Here is a 25,145-nt window from a genome sequence, read left to right as displayed (position 1 = left end):
CAAGCTGAGCCGCTGCTCTGTTTGTCCATTCAGACATTGAGCCATGGTTTGGCTCCGCCCCCTCTCCCTCCTCATTGGCTTACTGACTTTGACAGCAGTGGGAGCCAATGGAGCCCATTGTGTGTCTCAGCCAATGAGGAGGGAGAGTCTTAGACAGCCGAGTCTCTAGTGCAACATCGCTGGATCGAGGTAAGTATTAGGGGGGCTGCTGCACACTGAAGATTTTGTATCTTAATGCATAGAATGCATTAAGATACAAAACCTTCTGCATTTACAGCCACTTTATTCCTTCACTAGAGAGTAACCCACTTGGCATACATGGGCAGATGAAACCTTCATCCTAAACTGCTCATTGTCCATTCTCATTAGGCATCACTAGCAATTAGCACCATGTACTTGCCGAAGGATTGTGAGCCCTCATACCTGTTAGTCCAAATCCGGGAAAAGAATTGACAATATGTTCATTTGTTTATTTTTATTGGTAATGCAGCATTTCTGATCACAATGAAGACAAGGCACTTTGTTTTACATCACATCTTGACATTTATTTCATCTGATCATCATTTCAATAACATTATTTTGGACAACAAAAAAAGTAGATATATATTTCCATTAAAATACTGTATATGTTAAAAAGATATCATTTTTTTTTCAGTGTGCTCATTGAAAGTTATCGTCCAGTCCTTTAAAAAAAAAATAATAATTTTGTGTCAGTTTTCTGGTTATGTGCATTAATTGTATTAAATAAAAAAAAAAAGAATAGCAGATACAATCTGTATTTTCTACAGCCCCAATGTAATTATTATTTTTTTTGGATACCTTCCAGGGCACTACAGATGTTGGGTGCTTGTTTCCAGCTCATTGTTGCTGGGATAAAGATAAAGGGAGTGCACTGCACATGCATGGGTTTTGAGAAAAAGAAGTGTGCTGCTGTGACTCTGGGAACAAGTGCCCAACATCTGCTGCCCCCCCCCCCCCCCAATTAAATACAGCCTTACCAGTGCTAATTAAATGCAGCTATACCAGTGCCCATGAAATACAGCCTTACCAGTGCCCATGGAATGCAGCCTTTCCATTGCCCATTGCATACTTTCCAATGCCCATGGAATGCAGCCTTACCAGTGCCCATGAAGAAAAAAAAGCCTTACCAGTGCCCATGGAATACAGCCTTGCTAGTGCCCATGGAATACAGCCATACCAGTGCCCATGGAATACAGCCTTACCAGTGTCCATGAAATACAGCCTGTCCACACAGTGCTCTGAAACAGATTTGACTATCCTGGTGGCAACTGTAACAAATTCCCGCCTCCTATGGTTCACGTCACACTGATTCAATGTACCATAAGATCAGTGTTCCATCTATCTAGGAGGGTGGGACTTTGTTACAGTACTCCATCTCGCACAGACGGGGGCGTCATCATATCTGCCTGTCACAAAGCCACAGACAGAAGACAGAGCAGCCCGAGCGGCCGTACTCTAATCAGCTGCTCTGTCTCCTGTCTGTGGCTGAGTGACAGGCCCAGCCGGGAGATCGCTGGCGCTCACAGGCGTCTGTGAGCCCGCAGCCAAATTCAGGAGACTCGCAGGAGACTTGGGATGTCTAAATATAATAGCAAATCTGACAGGTTCAACGGTGCCAGCAGGGGCCTACAGGTATGCCAAGCACATTAAACTATATTTTACTAAATAGTATTTTAACTGCATTGGCTGTTTTAGTCAAAAGGTGAACTTAGCCTTTAAAAACCCTTTGCATCAACAATCTGTACATTAACATTTCCTTGCACAACACCTGTGCAGAAGAACCATTAAAGCTTAATTGAAACCTTCCTATCAAATGATGTAAATGAATTCAGAGTGAATCAAAAATAAATGTCCAAATATTATTAATTATTAATAATAAAATAACTCCAGCTCTCCCCTTAAACAGCCTGTCCCCCACTATTAGTCTGCAGAGAAGGACTGCTATGCCCCTTATGAGAGACGCAATCTATCTGAAGCATTTGCACATGCCATCCCGCGAATCAAAGATTCTTTGTCACTGACGGCTACCTGGGAAGAGGAACTATCAAGAACCAACCAGTGTACTTCCTGAGCATAGGGTCACTAAGAAGACAGTACAGTTTTAAAATAATCATAATAAAATAAAAACTCCATTTTATTTCTACATTTGTCTGCCTATATTAAGAAAATTGAGCATGGCATTTATTAACCGTTTTGCTGCCAGAGTAATTTTTTTAATTTTTTGCACATATATTAAAGCAGAGTTCCACCCAAAAATGGAACTTCTGCTTTAAGAGAAAGACCCCCTGACATGCCACATTTGGCATGTCATTTTTTTGGGGGGGCGAAAAAACTAAAAAGAGGGTTCCAGCTCCCACTTCCTCCCGGGGCTCCGCGGAGCTGGAAGTTAGTTCTCCTCTCCCACCTCCCTTCCCGGCAATCATCTGGGACACGCCGTGTCTCAGTGCGTGCCCGGCTCACTCATGCGCAGTGCGTGCCCGGCTGTGAAGCCACTGCCGTGCACCCACAGTGACAATTCTGGCAACACAGACAGGAGGGGAAACAAGCAAGGCTTCATTCCCCCGCATAGCTGGACCCTGGGACAGGTAAGTGCCCGATTATTAAAAGTCATCAGATGCAGTATTTGTAGCTGCTGACTTTTAAGCAGAACTCCGCTTTTACCAATTTAATACCCAGCACTTTTAGCCCCTTCCTGCCCATGCCAATTTTTTTATCTTTTGACACTGTCACACCTTAGACGCCAATTTCACAGGCTTATAACACTGTACCCAAACTATATTTTAATAATTTTGTTCACACAACTAGAGCTTTCTTTTGATGTTATTTAATCACCACTGAGTTTAAAATTCTTTGATAAATAAATGAAAAAAGACCAAACATTTTGAAAAAAAATACATTTTCTTTGTTTTTGTTATAACATTTTGCAAATGTTTTTTCATAAATTTAGGTCAAAATGTATTCTGCTACATTTTTTGGTGAAAATAACCCACATTTGTGTATATTATTTAGTCTGTAGGAAAGTTATAGAGTGTGTGTGTGTATATATATATATGAAAATTCATCAATCCTGATGCACTGGCGGACATCTCATTTCTTGGGGTCCAAAAATGTCAGGACAGTACAGACATAACCCAAATGACCCCTTTTTGGAAAGTAGACAAAGTTATTTAGTAAGAGGCATAGCAAGTTTTGAAGTTGTCATTTTTTGTCATAATTTTTTGGAAATTTAAAAATTAAAACAAAAATGTTCACACTTTTATTTTTATTTATTTTTTTTTTTTTACAAACTGTCACCAGTGAAGTACATCATATAACTGGTGGTGATCAGGGACACTGACTGGTGTGAGTACAAAAACAAAAATATGTATTTTTTTTTTATTACATTTGTTTCTCTTTTTTTTAATGATTTTCTTTTTAACACATCATGACCAGAGCAATATAATGTGACCATTTTACTAAACTAGGTAAGTGATGAGGGTTTTTTTTTCTTTTTTTTTTTTTTTTTACACATTATGATTGCTTATAGCAGTGAATTTCATTGCTATAAGCAAGTATTTTATGGAATTAAATTGATTCATTCAGTTTGTTTGTGATTAGTCACAGCTAATCATATGATACAGATGAGCTGTGATTTGCCCTGTCTGTGCCACATGATCACTGTGAGCAATCACAGCTAACACAATTGTAACAATGAATGGCATGAAAGGAAGCCATTCATTGTTTACAACTTTCATGTGATCGGCTGTGATTTGTCACAGCGATCACATGGTACCAGCAGGAGGTCAGTACACTAATCAGTCATCGGCTGTGTCCGGTGGGCACAGCCGGTGACTTAATTGTACCCGCAGCATGGCCATGCGTGGGAGGACATCATATGACGTTCACCCAGATTGACAACAGTCCCACTCAGCTGTCAAATTGCTATAGGCTGGGCGGGAACTGGTTAAAATACACATTTTAGGCCTGGAGATTTATTAAGACCCCCAAAACCTTATATATTTTCTGAAAGCAGAGATCCTCTACATTAGGTTCTTTGTCTCAGTTATAGGAGCTAATTGTTTTCATCTGCGTGTGATCGATATTGTTTTTCAACTGATATGTCATTTGATTCCTAGGAGATCAAAAGGTCGGTTTACTAAAGGCAAATAGAACGTTGCAAAAGGCACTTTGCAAAGGGATTTTATCCAGAGTTTAGTGAATGAGGAGAAGCTCTGCTGAGTGCCATCATCCAATCGAGTGCAAACTAAAATACAGATTTTTTTTTATTATTTCTATGCACATGATTGGGTATATTTTGCAAAACGAAATGTCACCACATTCACTAAACTCTGGGGATAATTCTGTGCCTTCAGTAAAGCAACCCACCAAAAAATCAAAGAAGTGAAATTGGAAATCCAAAAGTGAATAAACTAGGGGGAAAGGGGATGGGGGGTACAAAAAGTAGATTCTCACCTTTCACATTATATTATATTACTTGTGTTCTCCTTTTTCCATTAGGACTTTAGTGGCCAGTTCTTCAATATGTTTCCAGGCAAATGTAATGTGTTTAGATTCAACAGTTCGAGCACAAACAGCAAAACGTAAAATAAATTTATCTTCTAAGCAGCATGGCACAATATGGATTTTCTTCACATTATTTATCTTGTGTAGAAGTGCTTTATTTACTTCATTGGATGCCTATAATGAAAAAAAATAAAAATAAATTATCTCAAGTGTTGAAGAGGAACTGCAGTCTGCTCACGGAATTTTTAATAAAAACATCTTTGCCATTCTGAAGCTTCCCTCCAACCACTTTGCATATTTTATATATACTGTGATTCTGTACTTGCCAAATATGCTGCAGAAATCTCACTCCACTGATCCTGGCTGCAAACATTTTAACTGTGGGCAGCTGAAGCTGCTGCCTGTTCACTTCCTGGATTTGAAAAAAAACGCACCTCCAGCTCTGCAGCGCTCTTTGGCATTCTTATGACTCACCCCCCCTCCCTTCCTGGAAAATTCTCGTGAGAGTGAGAGAGAGAGCTGTGCTTGATGTCATAAGCCTAGGCTTTTTTTCCAGACAAGAAACAGGAAGTGGGGGGTACCCATTATCGATTCACATGGGGGGGCTGGACCTAGGGGCCCCCTTGTTAAAAAGGGCTTCCCGATTCTGATAAGCCCCCGCCCACAGACCCTGAAACCACTGGCCAATTTGTTGTCGGGAAGAGGCCCTTGTCCTCATCAACATGGGGCAAGCCCCCCAAAGCACCCATTCCCCCCATTTTGAGGGAATGTGGCCTGGTATGGTTCACAAGGGGGGGGCTCGCTCATTCCTGGTATGGACCTGGGGGGGGGACCCCACGTGGCTTTTTTTCACAATTTTTTTTTTTTTTTTTACATTCAGCTTTCAATGGGAATGTAATTATTATTTTTACTTTCAAAATTGCTACATGATTGCCCCTCATTTTTTTAATTAAAATAAAAAGTAGGATGGACTTAGATATCACTCACAGTCAGTGCATTCTTTTAAATAAGTCATCTGACTTATACACCTGCATTCAGAGAATATAGAGTAAAGCATAATGGGATGGGATGATGCAACAGAAAAAATGCTGCATGTCCTTTTTTGGTTAATTTCGGTGTTATGACAGCCCATCCAAAATGACTGGCCTACCTTAAAGTGGTGTTGCCACCATAAAAAAAACAATAGCTCAAAATTCATTAAAAAAAATTGGAAAAAAATATTTTTTTTACTCACCTTTAAATGCCTGTTGCTAGGGGGTCCCTCGTAGTCTGCCTTCTTCAATGCCCGGGCTGGTGACATCACTTCCCCTCGCGCCGCACTGTCATCTGGGATCTTTCACATGTCCTAGATGACTGTGCAGCGTATCACGGCGCCCGGCGCCACTTGCGCATGCGCAGTGGGTGCCTGGCTGTGATGCCACAGCCGGGTGCCCACAGTAAGAATGCCGTCGCTGAGAGCAGAGCGGGGAATGAGGGGGAGGCTTCGTTCCATCGCTGGACCCTGGGACAGGTAAGTGTCCGATTATTAAAAGTCAGCAGCTGCAGTATTTGTAGCTGCTGACTTTTAATTTTTTTTTTTTTTAGGGGGCACCCTACTTTAAAGTATAACTAAAGGCAAAATTTTTTTTGTTTTGTTTTGGACAGAGTGCAGAGGGATTAAAACACCTGCCAGTTTGTATTGCTGCCCATGCACCCGATTTAACCTCTCCCTTTGTCCTATGTGTGTGTGTGTGTATATATATATATATATATATATATATATATATATATATATATATAAGGAATTTCTTGGAGAGATGTAGAGGCATTCCACCCCCAAGTTGGCATCACTTCCACCCTATACCCACGGGGTTCTGGAACTTCTCTTCCAGCCCTGTGAGCACCTCCAGTAGTCCTGACTTGCTATCATCTGCAGATCGGGACACCTATTTAGATTATTTTGCATGTGGCCAGATATGTCCTATGAGTTCTAACATTTTTTAAACTGCCCACTAGATGGTGCTTTTCCCTTTTAGACACACACACACAGGCACACAGTAGCAGTGGGGGAAATTGTATTGCGATTTTTTTGTATTGCCGCAAATCGCACCCCAAAGTATCGGTACTCGGTATCGGCAATTACTTGACCAAAAGTATCGGTACTCATACTCGCCGATTAAAAAACTGTATTGGTGCAAATTTATTTAGTACCTAACCTGCATTGTTATAGGTGTAGCACTACCCATGTAGGGGTTGCAAGTTACAGAGCTCCCCACTGCTGCACAGCCAGGCACGTAACATTTTCAGCTTTCATCCAGACACAGTGAATAGTCCTTGAGCTTTGTTTTGTGTTTTTATTAGGGGGTAATAGCTTGAATGGACATGGGAATTATGGGATGCCCAACTTGATAGTGACTAAACCAGGGAAAACTTCCTCCCTGTATACAGCTCCACTTCATCCTCTGTACAGCTCCAATTGATTCCGCTGTACAAGCTAACAGTCTCTGTTAGATCAGCAACAGCCCCTTACATGCTAGGAACTCTCAGTCCCTTTAGAAAGTAGCACAATGTGTTGTGAACTGCATCCTGAAGAACCTCCAACTCCTTTGTAGACACTGATCCTAGCTCTACCACCGCAGGAAATGCTAGCCCACTGGCTGCCTCTTCACCAGCCCACTTGGCTGCTTCTTCACCAGTCTACCCGACTGACTCTCTTCACCAGTCTACCCGACTGACTCTCTAAGATTCTCCTGTTGTCAGGATCCTCCCAGGCCAGCAACCGAGCCCTGGCCCAAGGCAGAGTACCCTGCCCCCCAGATTAGAGGGGGTTTGCCTCAAGAGCCAATGACAGCTTCCTCAGCACTGCATCTCCATCATCCACCTGACTCCCCTCCTAGCATGACTCATGTCTATATAAGGGCTCACTTAGTCCTCTGCCAGGTCCACTTTCTGGGTATTGGCTAAGGGCCCCTAAATATACAGAACAGCCCCTCCTAGCCCCCGCCTGCTAGTTTCTAGAACATTTTTCAACATTCTAGAACCAGGGGGAGGAGCAAGAGAGCTGTCAGTATGAATCATGCTGTCCTGAACTCTAATAACTCTGACCCTGATTCCAAGACTCACAGGTTTAACTACTTCAGCCCCGGACCATTTTGCTGGCTTAAGACCAGACCACTTTTTGCGATTCGGCACTGTGTCGCTTTAACTGACAATTGCGCGGTCGTGCGATGTGGCTCCCAAACAAAATTGACATCCTTTTTTTCCCACAAATAGAGCTTTATTTTGGTGGTATTTGCGTTTTTTATTTTTTGCGCTATAAACAAAAATAGAGCGACAATTTTGAAAAAAAAAACGCATTATTTTTTACTTTTTGTTATAATAAATATCCCCCAAAAATATCTAAAAAAAAATTTTCCCCTCAGTTTAGGCCGATACATATTCTTCTACATATTTTTGGTAAAAAAAATCGCAATAAGCGATTATTGATTGGTTTGCGCAAAAGTTATAGCGTTTACAAAATAGGGGATAGTTTTATGCCATTTTTATTAATATTTTTTTTTACTAGTAATGGCGGTGATCAGTGATTGTTATTATGACTGCGACATTATGGCGGACACATCAGACATTTTTGACACATTTTTGGGACCATTGTCATTTATACAGCAATCACTGCTATACAAATGCAGTGATTCCTGTGTAAATGACACTGGCAGTGAAGGGGTTAACCAGTGGGTGGCAGTGTAGGCGTTAAGTGTTTGTAGGGGCGTGTTACTAACTGTTGGGGGCTAGGCTTTCTTTTAGTGAACACCGATCTCTGCTCCAATCACGTGGAGCAGAGATCAGCGTCACTTGTTGCTAGGCAGAACTGGGAGATGCTGTTTACAACGGCATCTCCTAGTTCAGCCGCCCCGTGAGACAATCACGGGTATGCCTGTGGTGATCGAGTCCGCAGGACCCGCGACCGGGCTCACGGGGGTCCCGACCGGCACGGATTTTAGCAGCATTTCCAGCCTAGCAAAGGAGTTAACATTTGCAAGATCTTTTTTACATGGACAGTAGATCTCCTTTATAGGGAAATTCAAAGGATTTTGGTTGATTTTATTTAGTTATTTTAAGTTTGTATATTTTTTAATGTTTGATATTGGTTTTTATTATATGTACATAATCTTTACATAATAGATAGATAAGGGGTCCATTCGTGTGTGTGTTTCCGTTTGAGCTTTCTAAGAATATTCATACCCCCACATATTAGGATCATTGATAAGGCAAACTTGTGTAGTAAAATTGTTCAAACAGTGGGAGGGGCTTTAAACTTGACACCACTCATTGGGATTACTAAAGGTAAATAGATGGTGCGCTTTGCAACTGCAGTTGCTCTAGAGCTTTGTAAATTAGGGGAGGCTCTGCTGACTTTCATTATCAATCGTGCAAGCAAAAATGCTGTTTTTTATTTTCCTTGCATGTCATTGGATATTCTTTGTAAAGTCAAGCTTCCCTTCATTCACTAATCTCTAGCGCTACTGCACTAGCAATCTGCACAGTCTGTTTGTTTTTAGTAAAGCAACCCTATTTTGTTCATGGTAACATATGCCACAGTCCTTGTACCCAGAAAAATATGCTGTATTTACTGAGCTGTGAGCAAGAGTCTAATGCCGCATACACACGACCGGACTTAGGTCCGACAGACTTTCGACGGAGTTCTGACGGAGTTCTGACAGAGTCCGACAGAGTTCTGACGGACTTTCCGAATGAACGGACTTGGCCACACACAATCACACCAAAGTCCGACGGATTCGAACGTGATGACGTACAACTGGACTAGAATAAGGAAGTTCACAGCCAGTAGCCAATAGCTGCCCTCGCGTCGGTTTTTGTCCGTCAGACTAGCATACACACGAGCGGATTTCTCGGTAGGAACTGGGTCCGGCGGAGTTCTGGCGGAAAAATTTGAAACATGTTCCATTTCTAAAGTCTGTCAGACTTTTGCAAATCAAAAGTCCGCTGCAGCCCACACACGATCGAATGGTCTGAGGAATTGTTCCGTCGGACTTTTGATGTTGAAAAGTCTGGTCGTGTGTACATGGCATAACAGACAGACATATGCAAACCTCAACACGTTGATTTGTAAAATATGAAAGTCTACCATTACATATGTTTTTCTGCACACAGTTACCTTGAAGAAGAACTTCATTAATAGTGACTATTAGGCAGCCATCATCTGTTGTACAATATAGCATAAATAATGGGGGTGTCATTTAAAGCCTAGAATATGCATGCTCCATAGAACATTACTGGCAGAAGAAAATCCCTGCGACAGCAAACAAGTATGAATCAAATGGTGGCCAAAGGCCTCTCACCTCATCAAGGTTCCTGATGGAGATCAATCTCACATAATCTGTCCTACTCCTAACTAAGTGAGAAGTAGCCAGCAATGCTCTGGGTCTCCCTCTCAAACATGACATTCACATGGTTCTTTGGCTCAGCAGTCCATCTCCTGATGGCCAATCCTGTAGGGGGATTGGGGTGGAAAAGCAGACTAGACTATCCCCAAAGCGCAATGGGAGGGCTAAAGGCTAACTTCATGTTTATGGTGAATTTAAATAGGTAATTGTGAGGCAGCACAGTGGTGTAATGGTTAGCACTCTCACCTAGCAGTAAAAATGGTCACTGGTTCAAATCCTAACCATGACACCACCCACCTGGAGCCTGCATGCTCTCCCCGTGCCAGTGTGGGGCTCCCCCGGGCACCCCACCCCAAAGACATGCAGGTACGCTAATTGGCCTCGGTCCAAAATTGGGCCTAGTATATGAATGGGGACCTTGGATTGTGGGTTCCTTGAGGGCAGTGACCAATGTGAGTGTGCAATGTTACAATGTACAGGGATAGGGACAATTGTAGACACTCACTCAGAATGGACTGGTGTCTTTATTCAACCTTACTAACTATGTAACTAATTTGAGCCAAGCTGGCCCAAATGAACTATTTCCTTTACTAACAGATGAACCCGCTGTTAGTGCCATATTAACAGTATATAGCATTGGCAACACAGAATATACAGCACTATGTTCCGAAAGCGTGAATGTTCCATTCCCAGTACAAAATTGGGTTGGGTTGAGCGCTGCCCAACCATTCACAGGAAGCCTTGTCGTTTATCAATGAATAGTGAGTTTCATCTGATTGGCTGAGGTGAAGATTGTATCAGTATCAGATTGTATAAGTTATCCGCCACTCACATTCACTGTTTTCTGGCTCAGCTTCTAACTGTGCCGTGTTTGCATGTTACCAGCTGTGATTGGACACAGCCGATCACATGGTTAAAGAGCCGTGGACACTTTACAGAGATCAGGGTTGTGCCATGTCCTAGCATCACGGCGTGGCCACAATCGCCTTCCGTTATGACGGCGTCCCAGAACGAGAGCCATGTCGCCCCACTGTCATTTTAGGGTGGGTGGGCAGCAAGTGGTTAAAGTTGATTTTCCTGAAGATTAAAGTTCTTGTGGTACCCAAAAGTTTCTCTTTTCTGTAACTTACGTGAAGCGCAATCAAACAGTGACCAATATTGCCTAAGTTGTCCCTAGTTTGCGCCTCAGCAGTGAGCTCTATGCTATTTAAAATGCACAGATCTAGCAGAGCATTTTATTCTAGTGGGGCTTCTACCAGTTGAGCTATGAAATTGTCTTTCAGTATGATCAAGAACTGGCAACCCTTAGCTGAGTGTGCAATACCATTTGTCCAGTCAATATCTGGATAATTAACTCCTTCACGCCAGAGCTAGTGACAAAAGATGGCTACAGCATGGGCTTTAATTGCTGGGAGAGTGTCCAGGTACATCATCATATGCATGCGCTGCCTGCGCGCCCCCCTGCGGGGTGCGGTGTGCATGGCATGCTCTGTGATCAGCGAGTCTACAAGACTCAGCTGATCATAGATCGGAGTAAGGGCCCTTACCACATGATCAGCGGTCAGCCAATGACAGCTGATCAAGTGATATAAACAGAGATGGTAATCAGCTTTTTTTATCTTCATGCTGACAGCGTGAGAAGAAGAAATAAAACCTGATCACCTGCATCTGTCAGACCAACTTATTACTCAGGTAGCAGCTTTATGCTATCACCTATATTTTAGTCCTAACGAATAGGGCATGCATATTTCCTAATTATTCTTTATTTTTACTTTTAGGCTGTCCTTCCAGTTTTTGTGGCCTCAGTGCTCTTGTCTGCCCTCTCCTGGAGATTTTTGGGAGGGGAGGGGCCGTCACTTCTGGCTTCTTAATCCAGTCTTCAACACAGAGGAGATTACCTTTGCAGGGTTATTAAGCTTCTTCCATGAGACATATCTCTTTTTTTGTTTTCTTTGCTTTTAAATAGAATTATGGAATTTTATCTGTGACACCATCATAGCACATGTAAGTGAATTAAAAACAGAGAATTATATATCTTATAACAATATATGTACTTTTTGAAATACTGTTTATTGACATTGCATATCTCTCATAACGTTATAGATGCACGTGTGTTTCTTAAGAAAACCCCTGAACAAAGCATTCAATTGAAATGTGTGGGGTGAAGGATCACATTTGATTGTATGCTCTAATATTTGTGTCTCCATAATTTGTATACATTCCAACAACCTCTTGTCTTAAATCATCATATTTTTAATATATCTTGTTAAAGAGGAAGTAAACCCTTTCAAACCACTTTGACCTACAGGTAAGCCTAGATTAAGGCTTACCTGTAGGTCCAAGCAATATCTCCTAAACCTATATGGTTTAGGAGATATTTGCCCGAAAATGGGCACCGCTGTCTACGGCGCATGCGCCGTAGACAGCGGCGCGCAGGCGCACTAAATGCGGCAAGTCCAAGAATGGATTTGCCTAATTTGTCGACTCCCGTGCGCATGCGCGGGAGTGACGTCATCGCGGCTTCGCCGAATGACAGCGGCGGAGCTGCGAGACGCGACTCCCGTGCGCATGCGCGGGAGTGACGTCATCGCGGCTTCGCCGCTGTGATTCGTCGGAGCTGCGAGACGCCACCAGCAAGATGGATGCGGCGGACTGCAGGGGACAGCGGCGACTTCGCTGGCTCCTGTGTCAGGTAAGTGACACATAATGAGCTACTATGCGATGCATAGTAGTCCATTATGCTTTACCTTTGCAGGGGAAAAAAGAGGAAGTAAACCCATCAGGGTTTACTTCCTCTTTAAATATATACTTTTGCTACACCTCAATCACTCTAATACTTTTTGCATTGATATTAATGCATTTAAAGTCCACTCAGGGGTACTATCTTTGTTTATGCATCTGTCAGAGGGTCATTGTTCCCAAACAGAGAGCCACCGCTAATTCAACTGTGCCCGCCAGTGACACCTACCAATGCAAAACAGTGCTTCCTACCAGTGCTCACCTATTAGTGCTGATCAGTGCTGCCAATCAGTGCCTCATCATCAGTGCTGGCTATCAGTGTCACCTACCAGTGCCATTCAATGCCACATAGTGCCATTCAGTGCCGCCCATCATTGCCACCCATAAGGGCCACCTATCAGTGCCACCTTCTCAGTACCTATAATTACAGCCTACCAGTGCACATCATTGAAGGAGAAAAATTACCTGTTTGCAAAATTTTTGTTTTTTTTTGTTTGTTTAGCAAAAAATAAAAATCCCAGTAGTGATTAAATACCACCAAAAAAAGCTCTATTTGTGTGAAAAAAAAAAGATAAACATTTCATATGGGTGCAGTGTAGCATGACCGCGCAATTGTCATTCAAAATGCGACAGTACTGAAAGCTGAAAATTGGCCTCGGCGGGAAGGGGGTTTAAGTGCTCAGTAGGCAAGTGGTTAAAATCTCATGCAATGATAACATTACACTGTTTCCCCTCTATTTCTATCTGAGAAAATAAGGTAATCTTTTCCTCCTTTACAAATAATCAGTTAATACATGATAAAGTCACCAGAGCACCAGTGTTTAGCTAAGAGGAAAACACAACAATAGCTCTTAGCCCAGAGGAATGATTTGTTTAATTTAAACCATTAATAGAGCTGTTAAACAAAGGAAGGATAATTGCATACTGTATGTGTACACATGTGTGTATATGTATAGTATATAAACTACACCTTGTGCTGCTAAGCTCTGTAAACAGGTTCTTTTTCTATAATGCCACGTACACACGACTGGACTTTCCGGCAGACTAGAGCTGACGGTCTTCCCGACTGACTTTTCAGCGGAGTTCCGGCAGACTTCCGAACAAACGGACTTGGCCACACACAAACGGACTAAGTCCGTTCGTTTTGAACGTGATGACATAAGACGGGACTTAAAAAGGAAATTCAATAGCCAGTAGCCAATAGCTTTCTTTGCGTCGTATTTGGTCCGTTGGACTAGCACACAGACGAACAGTTTTCCCGATAGGAATTAAGTCTGCCGAACAGATTTGAAACATGTTCTAGTTCTAGGTCTGTTGGATTTTTATAATGAAAAACGATCGGATTAGCCCACACTCAATCGGATTGTCCAACGGACTGATCCCATCGGACCTAGTCTGCCAGAAAGTCCGGTCATGTGTACGCAGCATTAAAGGTACCAGGAGAGTCTATAAATAAAATCTGAAAGCCTAACCTACTTACTAAAACAAATACAAAATATTAATATCTTTTTTTTTCGGACAAAAAGTACATGCAATTTTTAGTTCTAACCACAATATACAAAGAAAATGTGAGTAAAACTACTAGACATTCCATTTTTGCGCTAGCTTTAACAATTTGGAAAGGTACATTTTTATCAATAATTTCTACATTGCACAAATGTAAGGTGAGATTTGGCATGTATGTCTTTTACTGAAAGCAGGGGTTTTCCCATGAATAAATATCTTAATTTCGCTACATGCAGTCCTTGTGTACAGTGTAAATATTAAACAGATTTGTAGAGCATCTGAAAACTCAGCTCACAGCTGCTTTTTACCACAGCAGGGGATCGGTCTTAAATGTGGCACAAACACAAAGAAAATCAGTTCCCTCTTAGTCAACACAGTAGCATCCCGTGTAACCCTTTGTATGGGGCATATTAATGTATTCAGCAACTGGCAACATCATAACTATGATAACTGGGGCATCAAATTGACTAAGTGGGAAGAAGTCTGTTCATAATCATACTGGAATAAAATAAATAAACACGATCACACGCAATTCTCTGAACTTCAAAGCCCTACTTCAATGGATGAAATTGGTATTGTTTAAGATGCCTTCAAATTTAAAAGAGCCTGACATGCATTTGGGTTTACTTTCTGCAGGGTGAGATTTTTTTTTTTGGGCTTTGTAATATCAAGGTAGGATTTATTTCATATGCACTGCCTTCTTAAAAAATGTAATTACCCACCCAATCTTGGTTGACCATGTAAGAATATGCAAGTATGGCAAAGGTAGGGTTTCACCACACCTAACCCTCCTTCCATTCTGTGCTACAGAATTTAGTTAGGAGATTGTATATAGGGTATCTGTTTCCAGACATTTGCAACTATCTTGTTTATCTTTTAAACTGCCTGCTGGAGCACTATCTAGGAAATATTAGTTCTTGTAGTAATAATAAAGAGGAATTCTAGGTACTGATATTTTATACATCGTTTCACTGGTCCAGTTTGGACCAATGTAATGATGTACAGTATATACCATACCTGGCCGATGTCCCTTGAAGCTGGAAATCACTGAAGTAAACATCACTACTGTAGTGATCTCCACTTGCTGCTGGATACCATGCTGAGAAGCTGGCCTCACGCACTCTAAACACAAACATTTGGCTGTTCAGCACATTTTCTGAATGAATGCAACTTCTTCTCTGATTGGACAAGTTAGAGATGCAGGACAGTGTTGTCCCACTCTCCATCTTGTCCAGTCAGAGAATGGGCAACATCTCCGCATGGGACACAGAAGCAAATGGAGACCACTGGAGTAGCAGTGTCTACTTCAGTAATTTCCAACATCAAAGGGCGTAGTTCAGGTATAATACATACTGTACATAGTTACATAGGTCAAAGCTGGACCTATGTAACTATGTAAAAAATATACCAAACCCGGAATGTATCTTTAACCATGGATTATTTCCAGATTTTTTATCCGGGAAATATCAGCAGCAGGTTCATTATGCTTTTTTGGGAATATTAATGTTGGTTACAGAATAAATCAATGATCTGTTCAGAAACACCTAGTCCACCTAATGTGGAATATTCCCATTCATTCAAGTCTTATGAAACAGGTCAGAGAAACATTAGGGAAAATCTTTACACATCTAATGAGTACTAAGTACCAGTGAGCTATAGTTAGCCTTTACAAGGGTCATATGTAGCTCTATGATTTTTCTATGGTCCATATACTCCAGTTCTCCCCATCAATCTGTAAGATCTTAAACATCTTGGGTAGTATTGTAACTGGGAAAGTGACACGCAATTAAAGCTATCTGCAAAGAGAGTGCATTTATGTTGCAATGTCTCCATTAATAATGGCCCAAATATTTGGGTGCATATGAATGGATATAGCTATCATTTCTATGGCTATAGGAGATATGACAAAAAGGTACCCCTGTCTTGGGTCCCATGCTAATGCTAATATAAAATTTAAATCCTTTCACCATGATAATAGATATAATAGAGGTTGAATAGCGGAAATTCAACATGATTATATATTGAGGACCAAGTTCAGCCTAGTCAAGATAAAAAAAAAAAAAAAAAAGGTAATTCCAGGACGACATGTGGAAAAGCTTTATGCAGGTCCAGGAAAAGTAACATTCTCTGCCTGTCTTACATCATCCCAACCCAATGTTAATAGGTAGATAAGATCATTCATCTTTCTAATTTGGTATGATGTGTGTCTATAGGGAACCAAACCCTTTCAATCTATGTGGTTATATTGTTTTAAGAATTCAGCCAGCCAAAGTCCTTTGGCAAATATTTCTGTAAAGAATTTTAGATCATAGTTGATTAAGGATATCAGTCTATAGTTTGAAACTTTGCATGAGCCTCTATGAGTGTTAGAAGTCATGCTATTGTGAGCCCTGTTGGAGTTTCTATCTAAAGGTTAACCCTGTAGAAGCACATTGAAGTATTTAACTAGTCGTGGCACCAGTTGTGTTACACATTTTTCTGTAATATAGTGCACTTAAGCCTTCAGGGCCAGACATTTGGATGAATTAGGGTGTTTGATGGCAAAACTGCCAATGGGCATGTGAACGAGGTCGAATCGTGAGGTCTTCAAAAATGTTTCTATGCTGTTTATCTAGACCTAGTTAGGTATTGTATGAAGATTGGAATTATATAAGTATAATTCTTTAATTACAGCTTGGGGATTTTAAGTGAGGGAACCATCAGATTTACTAATTGTAGGACTTGTATGGTTTCCCTGCAAGGAATGTGCCTGGATAGTCAGCTTAAATATAACAATAGTTTGTCCACTTTTTTTAGCTTTTGTTGTAAGGCATTTATTAGGTCTCAGTCTAATTTAATCTATTTTGCTCCTTATGCACATTTTTTTTCTGTTCCTTAAATCATTTTAGCGTTTTTTTGGTTTGAAGGTTTCCTTGATTTTGGCCTTGTTAGTGGTGCAGTAAATGATAGGGAAAGTTTCAAATGAAATACTTAAATCAATATGTTTTATTAGATGATGTTGCATTACCAAAGCATTTTGAAGGATTACTGAGGAACGTCTCCAAGAGAAGGAAGTGTCTTGTCTTCTGAGACTGGATAAAAGTGTAACTGCTGGTAAATGGTCTTCAGTCATTTTTTGTTATTATAAACAAAGAGATGCATGAAGAGGAATTGAGAATGTGATCAGTCCTAGATTATGTCAAGTGAATGTGAGAGTAGTGGATTTACGTAGCTCCCAACTATCTATAATTTGGAGGAACAGTCTTTCTTATCTGTTTGTTACTCATTTTGGTCTGATGTATATATCTGTATAAAAAACGCATTTTTCTATCTATCAAAAAATATTTTAAACGTCTAAACCTTGTATCAAATTTAGTTTTAAAAGCCAATATAAATAAATAATAGTGATTAAAAAAAAGCACTTGTGGTTTTAGCCAATCATTTTTTGTGTATTATTTCTCCTTGTAAGGGTGTGTGGCAAGGGTGTGTTCTATGCCTACATACTTTTGCTAAGAAGTGTCCCTCTTTCCCATCCTAAAAAGTTGGGCGGTATGGGTATAGTCCCTCTTGGTTGGATGAAGTTCCCTTTGGACATCCACTAAATTGTGATGAAAGAGTATAATAGCCAATTTCTTGTCTCATTTAGGTGGGTGATTTAATGTGGTTCTATGTTTATTTGGTTTATCAAGAATTCGATTTAGTACCATGCTGGAATGACATTACAGTTTTTAAGAATCTGATTCTTATATGATTATGATTCCAGCACTCTCTAGGGGTAGGATTAGACAAACTCCTCAATCAATCCCATGGTCCCTATCTGGCATCTGTATATATAAATGCTGAGAAAACAATGAACAAATGCAGTTTCTACATTACATTGCCCCAATTGTATTTATATATGGCCATATGAGAAAGGGGGACTTAGTTGGCAATTCTGAAAGGAAGTCTCCTGACTAAACTTTAATTTCTTGGGAGGATAAAACACATGAAGTAACATATTTATTACCTGATATTTACAAGTGACTTAAACGGTGTTCTGCAATTACTGCAACTACCCTAAGTATGGAATTTAAAATGCCGCCAAACAGATCCTTACATTAATAAAGCATTTTAATTTTCCTTGAATTTTATTTAAAGTAAATCTCAACTTGTATTATCTTGTTACCTTTCTTTTTAAATTTGTAAACGGCTATGGTTGTCTAATGGCTAGTTTACATGAGCATTTGACATACAGTATCTCTCAAAAGTGACTACACCCCTCACATTTTTGTAAATATTTTATTATATCTTTTTATGTGACAAAACTAAAGAAATCACACTTTGCTACAATATAAAGTAGTGAGTGTACACCTTGTATAACAGTGTAAATTTGCTGTCCCCTCAAAATAATTCAACGCACAGCCATTAATGTCTAAACCACTGGCAACAAAAGTGAGTACACCCCTAAATGAAAATGTCCAAATTGGGCCCAATTAACCATTTTCCCTCCTTGGTGTCATGTGACTCGTTAGTGTTACAAGGGGAATGGAAAGCAGGTGTGTTCAATTTGGTGTTATTGCTCTCACTCACTCATACTGTCAGTGCTCAGACCATACACTGCACACTGCATCAAATTGGTCTGCATGGCTGTCGTCCCATAAGGAAGCCTCTTCTAAAAATGATGCACAAGAAAACCCGCAAACAGTTTGCTGAAGACAAGCAGACTAAGGACATGTATTACTGGAACCATGTCCTGTGATCTGATGAGACCAAGATAAACATATTTGGTTCAGATTGTGTGTGGCGGGAACCAGGTGAGGAGTACAACGACAAGTGTGTCTTGCCTACAGTCAAGCATGGTGGTGGGAATGTCATAGTCTGGGGCTGCATGAGTGCTGCCGGCACTGTGGACCTACAGTTCATTGAGGGAACCATGAATGCCAACATGTACTGTGACATACTGAAGCAGAGCATGTATGTCACAGTACAGTATTCCAATATGATAACAACCCCAGACACACCACCAAGATGACCACTGCCTTGCTAAAGAAGCTGAGGATAAAGGAGATGGACTGGCCAAGCATGTCTCCAGACCTAAACCCTCCTTAGCATCTGTCAGGCCTCCTCAAATAGAAGGTGGAGGGGCACAAGGTCTTTAACACCCACCAGCTCTGTGATGTTGTCATGGAGGAGTGGAAGAGGACTCCAGTGGTAACCTGTGAAGCTCTGATGAACTCCATGCCCAAGAGGGTTAAGGCAGTGCTGGAAAATAATGGTGGCCACACAAAACTTTTACACTTTGGGCCCAATTTGGACATTTTCACTTAGGGGCGTACTCACTTTTGTTGCCAGCGGTTTAGACATTAATGGCTGTGTGTTGAGTTATTTTGAGGGGACAGCAAATTTCCACTGTTATACAAGCTGTATACTCACTACTTTACATTGAAGCAAAGTATCATTTCTTCCGTGTTGTCACATGAAAAGATATAATAAAATATTTACAAAAATGTGAGGGGAGTACTCACTTTTGTGAGATACTGTACATCCCAGATAGCAAAAATAACTTGCCACAAATTAGTGGCAGTGTTGAACTGTAAGTCTTGTTAATTTGCTGCACATTTTCACTGGCAAGTTGAACACTTGCAGAGCACTTGAAGCACAAGTTCTAGTTGACACTTTTCCAAATTGTAACAAATTTGCGTGGCAAGACTCCAGCAAGAGCAAAGTTGCAGTGGTGAGTCTTCAGCAAGAGCTCTGCAAGTCACAGTGACCCCTGTAGTGAAATTACTATTGCACAACATAACTGAACCAGAACTTTCAGCAGACTTGCAGAAGAAAGTTGATCTGGAGTCATGCAATGCAGATTTGCTGCAATTGTGCAAAAACTTGTGAAGCCCAGTAAGTCTAGCAATAGCTTTGCAAGTCATTTTCAAACTTGCAGCTCAATTGCTTGCTATCTGTGATTTGCCATGCCATACTCTACCAGATTTAAGTTCTCAATGGCTCCAAACCAGGAAAGAAAAAGTTGATGAGTCATCAAGTCATTTGTGGAGTCCTGGGGACAGACCATGGTTGTCCAAGGTGGCTGGTACTCAAAAGCTGCTATTTTTTATATTACATATTTGAACTGCTGACCCCTTCCCAGGATAGTAGGTAAAAATAATACATCTATGTATACACTTTGCTATGCAACTATGTATATATAAGCAGGTAAGTTTGTTCTTAAAGTGGAATGTCACCCTTATTGTGAAGTTCCCTCCTCTAAACTCCTCCTCCCCTTCTCCCCACGTAAAGCATACTTTTTTGTTTGTTTACTTTTTTTTTAGAGTTCTGTCCCCTTTCACACTTGTGTGACTTTGCCACGATTTTTGCCATGACTTGAAGCAATGCCTGTGCAATCTTGAGGTCTATGGACCTCAAGGTTGCATCAAAGACAGACCAAAGTAGTGCAGGGACTACTTTGAAGTCACACAGATATGGATGGATTGGAAATAATGGGGTATGACTAGTCATGCAACTTTGCAGTCCCAAGTCGCCAGACAAGCTGCACAAGTGTGAAAGGGGCCTAATTCCCATAATTTAGCTAGGGGAATTATAGACATTTTGCCTGCTATAGCTCATGAGATATGCACGTCACATATCCCAGGAGGCATATTGCGTTATAGAGAAAGAAGAAGGGGGGTGGGCTTAGTGGCGTGTCATCCTAAGGTCTGTAGGCTAAATCCGAAAGAGCTAGCGGGCCTCGAGATGACATCACAAAAGATGGCGGAACGGAACCGAATGGGGCCAGAGTGCTGACAGGATTCTGCAAGACACCACTGGATGACTGGGCGCGTGAGTACCTGAAACATTCAGTACCCATCATAAGGTATGCAGAGGTTTAAAAAATGGGAGGGGGGAGGGGGGATGAGGCTGGAGAATTGATTTAATTTATGCATTGCTTTATTTGTCTCATAGTTGAGAATTTCGACTTTAAGTTGGGTACACGCTTTACAGAAGTGTTTTGAAAGGAAACGTTTTTACAAATGTTTGCAACAAAAATCTCTGTTCTTTATGTGTCCTGTAGACACCACTAGAAGGCAGCTCTCAAAGGTAAGAGGCATAAATACCATTTTAACTACTGTGGTTTCTTGCTTAAGGGCCCATTCACACTATTGTGTTGCAGTAACACAATTTTACCGTAATGCACATTACATATGAAGGCAAGATGCAGCATTTTTAGCAATGCAGCACAACACATCATTGTTTTGGTTCAATGAAACATTCATCACAAGTTGCATTGGGGTGCCCATCAGTATAATTAAATGGCACTGAAATGCACAAACACATTTAATGTATTTTGCTGCACATTACAGGAAAGTGTTAGAATTAGACTTGGAAAACTTAACATTAATAAGTCACCGGGACCAGATGTCTTCCACCCGAGGGTTCTTAACCTCCCTGGCGGTACGATTATTTTGGATTTTAGGTGCTAAAAGCGGTACCATTATTTTGCATGAAAATTTGGCGTTTTATATTGTAGTCCTGTAATTCTTAGGAATAACTCTCTTAAATCTGTCCAAACCAGAGTCTAGCAGACATCCCGGGTATGATAAAGTTTGAAAAATGAAATCATAAATTATAATATAATAAATAACTATAAATAATTGTACCAAATAATAATATAACAATAATAAAAATGATTCAATAATGTAATCAAATCAAAAACACTGAAATTTGCTCAGTTGCAGAATTGTCACTGTCATTACTTTTCAGTATTTGATGACAGATCTCTCCACAAATCGCTATCGCTCAATTCTGCGAGTGATTCTAATTTATTATCGCTGTTTTCTAGCTGGTCTAAAACCATTTTTGATGTACAATGACAGTTTGGTTGCTATGGACAATCTCCAGTTTCCAGGCATAAGGAACAGTTTTTATTATATAAAACTGCATGCAGGGCACTGGGCAGACCACTAGGGACAAAGGGGATGTGAAATATTTACATACAGCAATGTAATCTGTAAGACTACATTATACTGTATGTATACTGTGTGTTTCACTTTTTTAATTTGGCACCGATCTCCGTCCCCGTGCGTCGTAACGCTCGCAGGGCACGGAGATCGGCTCCGTGATAGATTGAGCGAGGCACGGCTCGCTCGTACAGCGGGGAGACAACGCTGGATCCAAGGGAGAAGGTAAGTAAACCTCCTCCTGGATCCAGGGATGCGGTCCCGAGTCTGGCTCGGGGTTACCGCTAATGGTACAAAAATTCCACCCCGAGCCAGACTCGGGAAGACCGTCAGGGGGGTTAAGGAACTCAGTCAAGTAATTGACAGACCATTGTTCCTAATTTTTACGAACAGTCTACTGACTGGAATGGTACCAGCTGATGGGGAAAAGCCAATCCAGTATCCGTATTTAAAAAAGGGCCACGTTCCATCCCTGGGAATTACAGACCAGTTAGCCTAACATCAATATAGTGTAAACTCTTGGAGGGGATGATAAGGGACTATATACAAGATTTTAGTAATGAGAATGGTATCATTAGCTGTAATCAGCATGGATATGGATTCATTAAGAATCGTTCTTGCTAAACCAACTATTAATCTTCCAAGAGGAGGTGAGCTGCCATCTAGATAAAGGAAGGCCCATAGACATGGTATATCTGGATTTTGCAAAAGCATTTGATACAGTCCCCCATAAACATTTACTGTACAAAGTAAGGTCCGTTGGCATGGAGCATAGGGTGAGTACATGGATTGAAAACTGGCTACAGGGGCATGTTCATAGGGTAGTGATAAATGAGGAGCACTTGGAATGGTCCGGGGTGGAAAGCGGGGTCCCCCAGGGTTCTGTCCTGGGACCAATCCTATTTAATTTATTCATAAACGAGCTGGAGGATGGGATAAACAGCTCAATCTCTGTATTTGCGAACAATGCTAAGCTAAGCAGGGCAATAACTTCTCTGCAGGATGTGGAAACCTTGCAAGATAGTCTGAACAAATTAATTCAGTGGGCAACTAAGGTGTAATGTAGAAAAATGTAAAACAATGCCTTTGGGTGGCAAAATATAAATGCAATCTACTCACTAGGGGGAGAAAATCTGGGGGAATCTAGGATGGAAAAGGACCTGGGGGACCTAGTAGACGACAGGCTCAGCAATGGCATGCAACGCCAAGCTGCTGCAAGTAAAGTAAACAGAATATTGGCATTCATTAAAAAGGGGATTAACTCCAGAGATAAAACAATAATTCTCCCAATCTACAAGACTCTGATCTGGCCGCACCTGGAGTATGCTGTCCAGTTCTGGGCACCAGTCCTCAGGAAGGATGTGCTGGAACTGAAAAGAGTCCAGAGAAGGGCAACAAAGGGACTGGAGGACCTTAGTTATAAGGATAGGTTATGAGCACTAAACTTTCCGGAGAATAGACGCTCAAGAGGGGATATGATTTCAATGTACAAATACCGTACTGGTGACCCCACAATAAGGATAAAACTTTTCCACAAAACTGAGTTTAATAAGACGCGTGGCCATTCACTAAAACTAGAACAAAATTGATTTAACGTCAAACTGCGTAGAGGTTTTTTTTTATTACTGTAAGAGCTTTTAGGATATGGAATTCTCTTCCACAGGCAGTGGTTTCAGCGGGGAGCATCAATAATTAAAAAAAAATATTAGATATGCACCTGAACGACCACAACATATAGGAATATACAAGGTAATACTGACATATAATCACACACATAGGTTGGACTTGTCTCCTTTTTCAACCTTGCCTACTGTGTAACTGTGTGTGAAGTAATGTACATGTTACCGCAATGTGATATGCAGTTGCTGGTGTGAATGAGCCCTAAAAGTTAGTGTTAGCGGTTGTCTGAAAAACTTCTCACATCCTTCTCTCTAGCATGTAATGTAGTAGATTTACTAAAGGCAAATAGACTGTGCATTTTGCAAATGCAGTTGCACTGATTTTCCCCATAGCTTAGCAAATGTGGTGAAGCTCTTCCGCTTTCCATCATTTAATCGCGTGCAAGTGAAAATACAATTTTTTCAAATTTTCCTTGCACCTGATTGGGTATTCTTTGCAAATGAAGCTTTGCCGCATTTACTAAGCAACTGTAATTGCAAAATGCACAGTCTATTTTTTTTTAGAAAGTCCACCCCTCAAAAAAACTTGTTTAGGGGACATCCAAGGGCTGTGTGATTTTGCCTGTATATCTGACCATGCTTCATCTTTGAGCATCTTCACTCCCTTTATTAGCAGATACAAACAAAAAAAATGGAAGCCCCAATCAGATCTCTTGTGATGCAGACCTTGGTCTGCAATATGTTTTTTTTATTATCAACTCATAAAGGTTTATTTACTAAAACTGGAGAGTGCAAAATCTACTGCAGCTGTACATGGGAGCCAATCAGCTTCTAACCAGAAAACAAAAATGGAAGTTGATTGGTTTTTATGCAGAGCTGCACCAGATTTTGCATCGATTTTCTCCAGTTTTAGTAAATCAACCCCATAGTAAGATTATTATATTCTTGTGGTCATTTCATGTGACAATCTCTTCCCACATGTGACCATGAAAGTAGTAGAACATTCTCAGCCCAAGCTAAAAGCCAATACGCTTGGTACAAGATAACAGAATGTTCCTTCCACGAACTAGTACATCCAACTCTTTAAGAATAACACATTTTATTGTGTTCAATGGGTCTTGAGTACATCATTACAACAATATCACTCTTGTGATAAATAACATGTACTCAGACTGGTCTGGAGTAGTGAGTGGGGTACCACAAGGTTCTGTCTTGGGACCAATTCTATTCAACATATTCATAAACGACATAGAGGATGGGATAAATATTTCAGTCTCAGTTTTTGCGGATGACACAAAGTTAAACAGAGTAATAAACTCTTATCAGGACATGGAAATTTTGCAGAATGACCTGAATAAAATAAAGGAGTGGGCAGACAAATGGCAAATGAGGTTTAATTTGGAGAAATGTGAAGTAATGCACTTGGGGTCAAAAAACATACATGTAAAATATTCACTAGGTGGAGT

General features: G+C 40.8%; 1 protein-coding gene across 3 annotated transcripts in view; it reads right to left on the bottom strand.

Moving 5' to 3' along the window:
• Positions 1–460: 460 nt before the first annotated feature.
• Positions 461–25,145, bottom strand: part of DDC (dopa decarboxylase) — a 232,366-nt gene continuing 207,681 nt past the window's right edge. For all 3 annotated transcript variants that reach the window (XM_077491761.1, XM_077491762.1, XM_077491760.1), the window contains exons 14-15: positions 4,474–4,698; positions 461–683 (exon numbers count right to left, since the gene is read on the bottom strand). In XM_077491761.1, coding sequence (XP_077347887.1) covers positions 4,492–4,698 — 207 coding nt within the window. In that variant the 3' untranslated portion in view covers positions 461–683; positions 4,474–4,491. The remainder of the gene's footprint in view (positions 684–4,473; positions 4,699–25,145) is intronic.

Source organism: Lithobates pipiens, unplaced genomic scaffold, assembly GCF_037356315.1.
Source record: "Lithobates pipiens isolate NorthernLeopardFrog02 unplaced genomic scaffold, aLitPip1_a1.2 Scaffold_19, whole genome shotgun sequence".
NCBI lineage: Eukaryota > Metazoa > Chordata > Amphibia > Anura > Ranidae > Lithobates > Lithobates pipiens.
The sequence above is the reverse complement of the archived record's forward strand: the minus strand, read 5'-3'. Positions and strand labels throughout refer to the sequence as shown.